Source organism: Chrysemys picta, unplaced genomic scaffold (assembly GCF_011386835.1).
Source record: "Chrysemys picta bellii isolate R12L10 unplaced genomic scaffold, ASM1138683v2 scaf1819, whole genome shotgun sequence".
Lineage (NCBI taxonomy): Eukaryota > Metazoa > Chordata > Testudines > Emydidae > Chrysemys > Chrysemys picta.
The window spans coordinates 1-11,928 of NW_027054524.1; the positions used below are offsets into that span (position 1 = coordinate 1).

At 43.5% G+C, this 11,928-nt stretch overlaps 1 protein-coding gene across 2 annotated transcripts; it reads left to right on the top strand.

Moving 5' to 3' along the window:
• The first annotated feature begins 2,230 nt into the window (after positions 1-2,230).
• LOC135980093 (protein maelstrom homolog) lies at positions 2,231-11,918 on the top strand. Of its 2 annotated transcripts, XM_065580165.1 has the most exons (8): positions 2,287-2,417; positions 3,972-4,127; positions 6,331-6,372; positions 7,419-7,546; positions 8,561-8,615; positions 8,733-8,874; positions 10,383-10,445; positions 11,624-11,913. In XM_065580165.1, the coding sequence occupies exons 1-8, from the start codon at positions 2,354-2,356 to the stop codon at positions 11,799-11,801; spliced, it is 828 nt and encodes a 275-aa protein (XP_065436237.1). In that variant the 5' UTR covers positions 2,287-2,353; the 3' UTR covers positions 11,802-11,913. The 2 variants fall into 2 exon arrangements, with proteins under 2 accessions (XP_065436238.1, XP_065436237.1); XM_065580166.1 differs by lacking the exon at positions 3,972-4,127 and having other exon boundaries at positions 2,231-2,417; positions 11,624-11,918.
• The last annotated feature ends 10 nt before the right edge of the window (positions 11,919-11,928 follow it).

The window sequence follows — 11,928 nt, forward strand, 5'->3', positions numbered from 1 at the left end:
TGGCCTATAGGTTTGTTAGGTAGGAAAAAGCAATATAAGAGTTGTTTGCAGATTAAAGCAAGCAAACACACACCAATGAGTTACCACGTAACTCCTAAGAGTGACAGAGTTGTAGTGATCTGTCAATTCAAAGGGTCTTTCAGGGCGGACTCAGGGTAACCCCTAGGGATCTCTGCCTCAGTGTAGGACATCTGGCCCTGTCAGAGTTCAAACAGCGAGGAGAGAGATCGAAATTTTTCTGTGACTTCGTTTTATTCCTTCATTCAGCTTCCAAGTTAACAGGAGGAGCTTCCTTCCACATAGCATTTCCCAGGTGTGAGAGAGCCATTAACCAGTCCTTTGTATCGTGATGGGCCTTGATGACCCATCTGATTTTGATAGTCCTTCTGAATGGGTGGGGGGTGATTCCCGGGACTGAGTTTGCAAGTTCAGAGCAAACTTTTTTAAAGTTATTCGGCAAAACTTACATAGTTTCTTATTGCATGGAATACAGACATTGCAAATGAGATTAATGCACGCAGCATCTTACAAGCATTTCATAGAGTTTTAACGCTAAATACATTCTTATAAGACTAATACCTGTTTTGAGCAAAACTAACCTACAGGTTACCTGGTCTGGTCTCCAGTTACAAGACTGTCAGTTCTTATCTAATGCTTGCAGCCTGGATAAGAGCTGGCATCTGGCCTGCCAGTGTCAGACCCTGTTAAAAAGCTTTGGTGTCACATAACAAATATGATCCTGAGAAAGCTAAAGAAAAGTTCCTTTTGAGCCTTTCAGTACTTGGGGACAGAAGTTTTGTGATAACCATCACCAGGAAGTGTACTATCTCTACTCCTAGGATGTGTTCAGGTTTTAATGACTAATCCACCTTATATTAAGTTTTACAAAGTTATAGTGGTGGTACAGAATCTTCTGACAATTTCTGCCCAAGAAGCCTACTTCCACTTTCATCCTGCCTACATTCTTCCCACGCATGCAACCCCATCCCAGCGAGGCCCTTCTCTGCATGCTTGACTTTCACGATCCTGGGCAACTTTACTTGGGGGGAAATGGAACCCTTAGGTAAACTTAACTCTTGTTGTTCTACTAATTACACATCTCTGAGGTGTGTGTGGGGGGGAAATCTCTCTTCAGTCATACTGAACTCTTTCCTAAAGTAAGGAGAATCCAAACAATTCCATTGCTTATAATTTCTCTTTTAGGATGTCTTTACTGAAGTTGACCAATTTTTGGAGGAGTTCTTCAGTGATATACATTCTGGTCATGTTAATTGTTAAACTTACTATTTCAGGACATCCCTTGAACGTACCTCCTCTCCGGGGTTGGGAATCTGTATTAAATAATATCTTTAAGGAAGGGAAAACTGCTTACCTTGTAATTCTGCTTCTCCAGCAATGTTGTCATGCTGTACCCCTCAGAGTTTGAGGGGTTCAGATGATAATGTAACATGTCCTTTGTTCACACAGTGAGCACTCACTTCTACATTGTTGATTACATGTTCTGAGAAGGTTAACTTCCTCTGTACTGTTTTTTGTTGTTTTAAGAAAAGATTATGGGCGTAAGGGAGAAGTGTGTAGGTCTCTTACATATAATTGAAGTTTGGGGAGCCCTTGCTTCCACATTTTAAAGGGAGCTAGTTTAAATGTTCTGGGCCCTCTGATGTTCCTGAAGTTAGAGCATACTCTGGGGGCCAGAGCTCTGAGGCCAGTCTAGAGGTGTATCCGAAGGTAAAAAACCCTAAGAGGAATGAGAATTTTTTCGTGACTTGTACTGGAGACGCAAGACCCAAGATTGCGAATCCTGCATGATGATACCTTCAGAGAAGCAATAAATAGACATTACTTACCCTGTAATTCTAACTTCTGAAATATTGTGTAATAATGACTAATAAAGTAGATGTGAAAGAAATTGTCTTTAGCCTGCTCTTTATAGGCTTTTTAGTTAGGGGGGAAACTGTGTTAGTGACATCCTAGGGGAAGGGACGAAAGTCTGTAGGCTTGGAAGATATGTGACAAACCTAAACATGGATGAAGTGTCCTTCTGTGGATGTTCGTTTTTTTAATTCAGAGGCTTGGCTCTAGTTCTTTCCATGTGTTGGTAAATTGGTGTGGGCACCGCTAATATCCTTTGTGTCAGAACATGCCTGCTCGTAATCGGCAGGTTCTGCCTGCATACTGCAAACTGTGGTTAGGTGGGTTTAGAAGGAGCGGTGCTGCCATCCATTTATAGAGGACAAAGGAGGAGCTATCTTATGGTCCTTCTCTGACTTTGGAGGAGCAGACTATAGATTTAACTCTATTTTGTCTTCTGCAGCCTCCCAGTCAGCTTTCTCCGGTTCCTGCACCACTGCCCATGCAGATACAGAGACACGCTTCTTTTCCAGATGCCATCAGTCTTTCTTGGAAGAATGATCAGGGTAGAGTAAACCTAAAGAAGCTTAATCCTAAGGATCTTGTAGTGTTGGATGACTTCCATAAGGAGCAGAATTGCTACATCTGGCTTATAGGCCTTAGCTGGGGAAAGTGGGAAATTCATGTTTAATTTAGATCTGAATATATTTAATATGTCAGACAAAAACTAACTTAGTTAAAATTACTGTTGTAAGTTGTCCTACAGTAACAAAGGATTTCATAATAGAAATGTAGTTCATAATGTTCTGGGGGCAGTTTCTGCCCACAGATGTGTGGCTGTACCTCCTTTTAAACTTAATGGGAGTTGCATGTACATATTTGAGGACAGAATAAGGCCCTTAATGTCTGTAAATGATTGGAGATAAACCGAAGTGAACTGCTGCAGGAAAGCATTTCTATTGTAACTTCCATTTCATTAGGGATATACAAGACCTAGTCCAGTGCTTATGTCAAGTATAACAGGGTGGGGAGTTTTTAGATGTCCGAGTGCAAGCTCAGAACAACAGTATAGACACTGGGTAACAAGAGAGCCTAGCAGGGGAGAAAGCTGTTGTGTCAGTGCTGTACTTGCACATTGGCTGGCTAGTGTCTTACTAAATAGAACCCTGAAAAGCCAATCTGTTCCCATCTGCATTTCCGTGTAAAACTGATACTTTGATCAGCATTGACTAGCAGCAAAGGAGACACTCAGAGCACTGCCACAGTGCACTTCACCCTGCCTCCGAGAAGCACTAGTATAATATACAGTAGCACTTACAAAATGCTATAAACAGTCAAGCCACCAGCCAAGATACATACAACCAGTGCAAGCACTAAATAAAATATTATTGAAGAGAGAATGGGCTAGGCTGGGGTGAAGGAATACCCTTAGTTGTCACTGAAACACAGACGATTTGTACAGTGTTCACTGACAGAAGTCAGTATTTTAGTAGTTTGGACCTGTTGCTATGCTAAGTCTGAGCATTGTTTCTTGTTTGTATCAGACATAACCTGTCACATGTTCTTGCTCTGTTATTTTAGAGGTGAGCTCTCTTAAAGGGCTCTTTGATTCTTTTCAGCCCTCCAGTGTAAAAGCACTATCTCCTTAGTTCAGTCTGCCTCCCACTGGATTTGGTTGAAGCTTAATGTGCTGTTTAGAGTTCCTGGTATCGGTGACATTTCCCATCCCTACTTAGAGACAAAATCTTGGAGAGCTTTATTGGAAGGAGGCATGAGTGGTGGTAGTTGATGGACCCCTGGCATTTTTGTTAACCCGTGCTGTGATATTTACAAAACAGTACCATCTGAATTAAGCTGGAGGTGAACTGTGACTGCAGAATCTCCTGATTTATGCAAGTGTCCTTTTAACGGTTACCTTGTCCTCCCACATGCCACTCCTTATTTGTTTCATCCAATTGTTATCCTGTGTCTTTACTCGGTTGTGTGACCTAACATAGTGGGGCCTTGATCTTTGACCGGGGCCTATAAGTACTGCTGCAATATAAATAATAATGTTCACTGGATGGAAAAAAACTTGCTTGCTCTCTCCTCTAGTGACCCCTGCAAATTTATCCTTCCAGATGTGCTTGGGAACATCTTCTGCTTCCTGAACATTTACAGTCATGGAGAGCTGCCCTCTCCCTGTGAGCAGCGCTTCCTCCCTTGTGAGATTGGCTGTGTCAAATACTCATTACAGGATGGCATAACAGCAGATTTCCACCGCTTTGTAGATCCCGGTGAGCCTTAAGGGACAGATGGAGGGGAGGAAACTCATCATTTCAGTTGTGTGGAAGGACGAAGACTTTCTAATCTCACTTCTCCCAACCCAGTTCAAGTTTCTAGCATAAGACACGCTCCTGTTGAGAATTTTAGGTAGATAGCAGCAGCATAAATGCCTGTGGTTAATGCTGCCTTCTACTAAAGTCTGCAGAAAGGTGGCCTTTGGCATCCAACTGAGTGAGAACTTGGAAGGTAAAAGAAATCTTGTGAGAAAGTAGTTGAAATAAAATCTTTCTTCCAGCTGATGGCTAGACAGCTTCGTAAAAAACTACTACTGTGTAGGTGGGATGCTGCACGCTTGTGTGCGTTGGATTTAATAGTAAAATGCATTTGCCTAGATAGTGGTCGAAACAGAGGTATGCAACAGGTTGTAAAACGTGTGTATTGTGCAGAGTTTGTGCAAATGAATATAGCTAAGAAAATAAGTTTTAAATAAGTGAACATTCATGGCAGTTATGGAAGGATACACGATGGTAGATAAAGCTGTTAACTAAACTGTTAGGGGATAAGAGGGAAGGTCCTCTCATGGATTGGTAACTGGTTAAAAGATAGGAAACAAAGGGTAGGAATAAATGGTCAGTTTTCAGGATGGAGAGAGGTAAATAGTGGGGTCCCCAAGGGGTCTGTTCTTGGACCAGTCCTATTCAACATAATTTATGAATATCTGGAAAGAGGGGTAAACAGTGAGGTGGCAAAATTTGCAGATGATACAAAATTACTCAAGACAGTTAAGTCCCAGGAAGACTGCAAAGAGCTACAAAAGCCATTTATGGAGGGAATGGCTTAATGGTAAAACATATTAGCTGAGGAATACCAAGCAATGGTAGGTAAACAGTATAATGGCGAACAAGGGTCAGGCTGGAGACTCTTGCCTACATGCTCGGGGTCTTACTGATCGCCATATTTGGGGTCGGGAAGGAATTTTCCTCCAGGGTAGATTGGCTGAGGCCCTGGAGGTTTTTCGCCTTCCTCCGCAGCATGGGGCAGGGATCTCTAGCAGAGGGTTCTCTGCCAATTGAAGTCACTAAGATACAGGATTTGGGGACTTCATCAGCAGAGTCAAGGAAAGGGTAGGGATGGTTTTGTGGCCTGCAGCATGCAGGGGGTCAGACCAGATGATCATAATGGTCCCTTCTGACCTTAAAGTCTATGAGTCTATGAGTAAAAGGATCTCAACAAAACTGGGTGACTGGGCAAAAAAAATGGCAGATGAAATTCAGTGTTGATAATTGGAAAACATAATCCTAACTATACATACACAGTGATAGGGTCTAAATTAGCTGTTACCACTCAAGAAAGAGATCTTGGAGTCATTTTGGATAGTTCTCTGAAAACATCTACTCAATGTGCAGCAGCAGTCAAAAACGCGAATAGAAAGTTGGGAATCATTGAGAGGGATAGATAATAAGACAGAAAATATCATATTGCCTCTATATAAATCCATGGTACACCCACATCTTGAATACTGTGTGCAGATGTGGTCACTCCATCTCAAAAAAGGTATATTGGAATTGGAAAAGGTTCAGAAAAGGGCAACAAAAATGATTAGGAGTATGGAACGGCTTCCATATGAGAAGAGATTAATAAGACTGGGACCTTTCAGCTTGGAAAAGAGATAACTAAGGGGAGATATAATAGAGGTCTATAAAATCATACTGGTGTGGAGAAAGTAAATAAGGAAGTGTTATTTACTCTTTCTCATGACATAAAAACTAGGGGTCACCAAATGAAATTAATAGGCAGCAGGTTTAAAACAAAAGGAAGTATTTTTTTCACACAACACACAGTGAACCTGTGGAACTCTTTGCCAGAGGATGTTGTGAAGGCCAAGACTATAACAGGTTTCAAAAAAGAACTAGATACATTCATGGAGGATAGGTCCATCAATGGCTATTAGCCAGAGTGGGCAGGGATGGTGTCCCTAGCCTCTGCCTGAAGCTGGGAATGGGTGGCAGGGGATGGATCTCTTGATGATTTCCTGTTCTGTCCATTCCCTGTGGGCATTGGCCACTGTTGGGAGACAGGATATTGGGCTAGATGGACCTTTAGTCTGACCCAGTATGGCCGTTCTTCTAGCACGACGAGATATTGTTCATTATTTAGTGTTCATGTATCTGTTTCTTGCTTGATAAAATGTGTATTCTCTCTGCCCTCTTGCAGGAGAGGTGCCACGTGGCTTTCGGTTTCATTGTCAAGCAGCAAGTGAGTATCAGAGAAGGAAAGGGATGGGATGCAGGGTTTGGCAGTTTCACTGGCTTATGTACACCAGTCCTTCAAACATTTTCCTTGCTTGTGAGAAGTGATGCGTCTCTAAGAACTGAGCATCTCGCATCCAAGAGAGAGATGGGCACTAGAGCAAACTTCCTGAGGGATTTCATAATGCTGTGTCTTCTGTAGACCAAGAGCTCTTCTTTCTGAATAACTAGTCATTAAAGAACCTCTGACACTTTTCACTAATGATGGTGTCTTGCCCAAACGTCCATTGTGGGTAATCATGTCCTGTTGGCTATGATCTGCCCTCCCACATGGAATTCCAATTAGCTTCAGTATTTCTGTCCTAAACGTCTGTGTAACTTCAGTGTGTGATGTTTCGTAGCTGTCGTTTCCATCTCTGAGGTGGCTGCCTTTCAGTGGTGGGTAAAGCATCTCCCCCGTGTGTGTGCGCATAGCTTGTAAAAAATAAATAAATGGGTAAAAAAAATACACTGGAATCTTGTTTTTTCCCAAACTGGAAGATGCTAATATAAAGTATCATTATTAAAGAGGAATCTCTAGAAATACAAATCTAATACTTCTCCATGCAGCATTGACATTAAGCAAGTTAAAGTATTCCTACAACCCTGTTGGTTGGCCCTCTCTGCTATTTTGACTTGCACTGCTTTGTTTTTACCTTTTCCCTGTATCGCCATTTGAGCAGTGTTTATAGATTCCAGTTAGTGGACTTCCTGTCCCTACACACACTGCTAACTAACACAGCTGCTGCTTCCCTTTATCAAAATGTTTGGGTAACTCTCTTTAAAGCAATGTAGGGCTCTCACCTGAGATCATCCCAGATCTTTGGGGAAAATAAGTAGGTACATGTTAAAGATGAGGTTCTGGTGTGTGCATGAATCTTGCAGATTTTACTTGTGGATGGTAGGTGGGCCTAGGAGTAGAGAAAGGAGTGCGTGTTTCTTTAAAAAAAAAAAAAAAAAAAAAAAAGGACTGCTCATATCCCATTTTTCTCTTTCCTCATTAACCTCCATTAGGCGATGCCACTCACAAGATCCCCATATCTGGTTTTGAGCTCTCGAATGCTGGTCACCCTGTTGTGTTACGTGAACTTTACTCGTTTGTTCGGCCAAACCGCGGCAGGTGGCCACCTGTGTACTGCAAGGTACAATCCAGCCCCCTCCAAGTTAGAGCAGCTCTTCAAAATACACAGTCCTATTGTAGTTGCCCAAAGAAGCCTTTATAGCAAGGGTGGGGAACCTTCAGCCAGCTGCTTAATTTCATCCGGCCTGCAGCAAGCCCCGAGCCTCAGCCCCCACCCCCACCCTCTCCACCCGTGGGGGGAAGCTAGGGTTGCTAGGCCATTAAAAGTCTGGTTGGCTCCACGCAGCTCCCAGAAGCGGCTGGCATGTGCTTGCGGCCCCTAGGCGCAGGGGTGATCAGGGAAGCTCCGCATGCTGCCCCCGCAGTGATGGTTCCACAGCTCCCCTTGGCTGGGAACTGCGGCCAATGGGAGCTGCGGGGGCGGTGCTTACTGGGGCGGGCCTCATGCACAGCGCAAAGCCTCCTGGCCATGCCTCCACCTAGGGGCTGGACAACATGCCAGCCACTTCCGGGAGCAGCGTGAAGCCACGGCAGGCAGGGAGCCTGCCTTAGACCCGCTGTGCCACCGACCAGGAGCCACCCGAGGTCAGCGCTGCCCAGCTGGAGCTCACACCCTGAACCCCTTGCCCCAGATCGGAACCCCCTCCCGCACCCTAATTGCCTCCAAGAGTCCGCACCCCCTCCCACACCCCATCCACAGCCCTAAGCCCCCTCCTGCACCCAAACTCCCTCCTGGAGCCTGCACCCCGAACCTCCTCCCACACCCCAACCCCCCGTCCCAGCCCTGAGCCTCCTCCTGGACTCCAAACCCCTTGGCCCCAGACCAGAGCCCCCTCCTGCACCCCAAACCTCTCATCCCCAGCCCCACCCGAGAGCCTGCACCCTGAGCCAGAGCCCTCTTTAGGACACATGGAGAACTTTCAGGAAGAGTGAAAATGGCTTTGTGCAAGAATTAAAGTAGCTGGAGAAGATGGTTTAGGAGTGGCGGGGGAGGGGAGGCGGAGAAAACTAAACTCCACTCCATAGCTGTAGTTGTGTTCTGGAGCATGTGACAGTGAAACCTTTTTCTCTGTAGTCTGATGACTGGTACAGAGTCAACTGGTGTCTGAAATGGATGGCTAAGGAATCAGGTGAGAAGTTAATTTTTTAAGATTGTAAGGAGCAGCATCTCCTCTGTCCCACCTATATTTGTCAAAGTTTCTGCCCTTCCTTCTCCTCTTCTTGACTCGGTCTTCTCTGAATAACAGGCATTGAGAACCAGCTGGAGCTTCTCAGTGTGGAAAACCTGGTGGTGGAACTGTACCAGCGGAAACTTCAAAAGGAGCCTTCCAAGACCTGGGTGCGCAACCTGCTGGATGTCTTCATGTGGGATTACTCCAGTAACACTAGGTATGCTGTCATTGGCTCTTCCCTATTTCCTGAACAGGAAGATGTTATAGTGGTAACTATCTGTTAGCCAGGTGCTTTAAACAGGCTGCACACATACACCTTTCTTACTTCAGTGTTAGGTTAGCTGAAGACTCTAGTCTCATCATTAAGGCTGGTCCTCCTTGGATCATGGCTGAGATGTGGCTGGAGGAAATGCGCTCTTGGACAGTATGTCTCTGTTTTTTCAAGCATAAGCATAGGTTTGAAGGCTGTGAAGCAGAGGCTTGTGGGTTTGACTTGAGAGTGGAAAAGGATGGGGTGAGATAATACTTCCATGTGCTTGTGTTCGGGAGGTATCTCAAAATATGAACGTCTTTGCTGCTTTGAATTTCATAAACCCATTAAAATTGCATTAAGAAAAGGTTTGGAAGAATGTTTGCTTCATTAATAATCCACTGAATTATAGTAGTCAGATGTTCTTATTTGTACCCCATAAATTAAAATACAGGTAAATTGTCAGAATTATCCTGCTGGACTATATATCCATTTCTGTCTGCCAAAATAGATTTTTTTTTTTTAATAGAGGTGCTTAGATTAGAAATCAGAGCAAGTTCTTTTGTTTCATCCATGAAAATCCATTGACTTAACTGGGTTTTCATGGATATGTCTGAGAGCAAAACACCTTATATTTGAATAAGATTCAGTCTGAATATATTTCTCGCCTTACGTTCACTTTTTGAATGTGTATCATGGACAGCAAAGATAGACTTCTTGGTTTCACTTTCAGGTTCTCATGCACTAGCACAGTGCTGCAACATCTGGGCTGCAAATGCTACAGGAGAAGTTTAAAGTGACACTGTCCATTTACTTCTGATATTTTACCTGCTATTGTTATAAGTAACAACTAAGACTGTAAATTTTTTGTAACTCTAAGATTATAGGAGAAAAATATCTGTCTAGTTTTGAGTTTTTGACAGCACTCTGTATAGTCAGTGTCACCATTTCCTTTGTATAGTCATTTCGCCCTGTTTGTGTGGGTCATTCACACACCAACAGGGAAAAGAAACTGTCCTTTTAATAATAATAATAATTAATAATAATTAAAAAAAGGGGAACCTTGTGACTACAAAATCACAAATTCCCAGGGAGAATCTGGGGCAGGAATAGTACCAAAAACTACTTTTAAGTCTTTGAAATTAAAGAGACTTCAAGTGGATGGTTTTCCTTAAATTCACTTTTCTTTTCTTTTCTTTTTTTTAAGAAAAAGAGAATTTCTATTAGGTTTTATAAAATTACAACCTCTTAACTAAATGTAAACTTAGGGGCCCAAGCTATGTTCCTTTTGGGCACCAAGACTGTGCCAGGAGTTTTCTAGATCTGGGTGTAATTACATTGAAAGTGACTAGGAGAACGGGAGGTTAGCATCAGCCAAGGAGTTTCTAATCCAACTAGATTAATTATATCCATCTCAATTAAGAGTGTAGTTTTGTTTTCATTATGAACTCAGAAGAATTTCAATCTGCACTTAGGTGCAAGTGGCATGAAGAGAATGACATCCTGTTCTGCGCTTTAGCATCCTGCAAGAAAACTGCGTGAGTACCATGAAGGAGATGTGTCTATGTTGCAGACAATTCTTAGGGCTGGTCTACACTGGGGGGTGGGGAGGGATCGATCTGAGATATGCAACTTCAGCTATGCTATTCATGTAGCTGAAGTCAAAGTATCTTAGTTCAACTTACCTGACCATCCTCACGGCGGCAAGTCAACCGCCGCGGCTCCCCCGTCGACTCCGCTTACTCCTCCTGCCGAGGTGGAGTACAGGGCGTCAATTCAGGGATTGATTTATCGCGTTTAGACAAGACACGATAAATCAATCCCCGATAGATCAATTACTACCCGCCAATCGGGAGCTGCTCTCCTGCCCTTCCCTTACACAGCTCACAACTGACCTGGACACACACAGGGCCTGGTGTCACCACTTGCGCCCTTCCCAGCCCTCCCCCTCCCCGAACATTTCTCCGCAGGGAGGAAGCAGGGCCAAATAGAAGGGAGAAATCTGGGCGTCCCCCCCCCCAATGCATTACCTCTGCAATATATCCAGTTTGGGGGGGGCAGTGCTACCTCAAACCCCCAATCTCTGCCCATGAGTACCTGTGCTTTGGTGGGTGTCTGGTGACTCTGATTGCTCTAATGTATTAGAATTATATTGAGGATTGTGCCATCTGCATTAGAGTTCACTGTGCTTTATTAATAGCAGCTTAGAGTTCCTGTGTTGAGATGAAATATAGTGAAGACTTTCTACCAATTTCTATCCTAGAAATTCATGTATGACCCTGTGCACTCTGCTTTTTGGAAGTAAAAGTAGGGGTAATTTAGGCAAATATCCATTTAAATAATTGCATTATCTCCCTAACAGTTGGATATAGTAGCAGTCTTCCTGTTCAAACTGATTTAATAATGCTGTGTGCCATTAAACAATTGTCATGTTTCACCCTGGGTGATGGGGGCAAGTGATTCTTGTAGCTACATGGATAATTTTTAAAGAAGGTTGGCCTTTTTCTGGATGAAAGGATGTTATTAGGGTGTAGTCCTCCTATCTCACCTTCCCTCCCTCCCCCCCCAATCTCAAAGTACTATATTGGTGATAGCAGCTATTCCTTCTGTATGTCTTTCACTGTAAAAGAGGCTTGGGGCTATGTTGCCTTTGTATATAAGAAATACAGTACAGAATTCTTATCAGAACTTTTTTTTTTTCCTTTGCTCAATGTAGTTATTGCATCAGTAACACTCTGGCAAGCGTGTATGGAGTCTCGCTCACAACAGCTCACCTACCTCTGCAAGACTATGATTCCAGCAACAATATAAACCCCAAGGTGGTGGTACTGGATGCTGGACGTTTCCAGGTCATCTTCTTTGAATTTGTGCTGAATTATTTCAGGCTGCTATGACTACTCTTTTCCTGCAGGTGGCCTCGTTTCTTTCTGGGGCAATGGAGTTGACCTTCCAGTGTCAGATTGGCTATATTCACTTGTACAGCAGGTGACATTCTTGTTCATAATGCACAACGGGTATTGG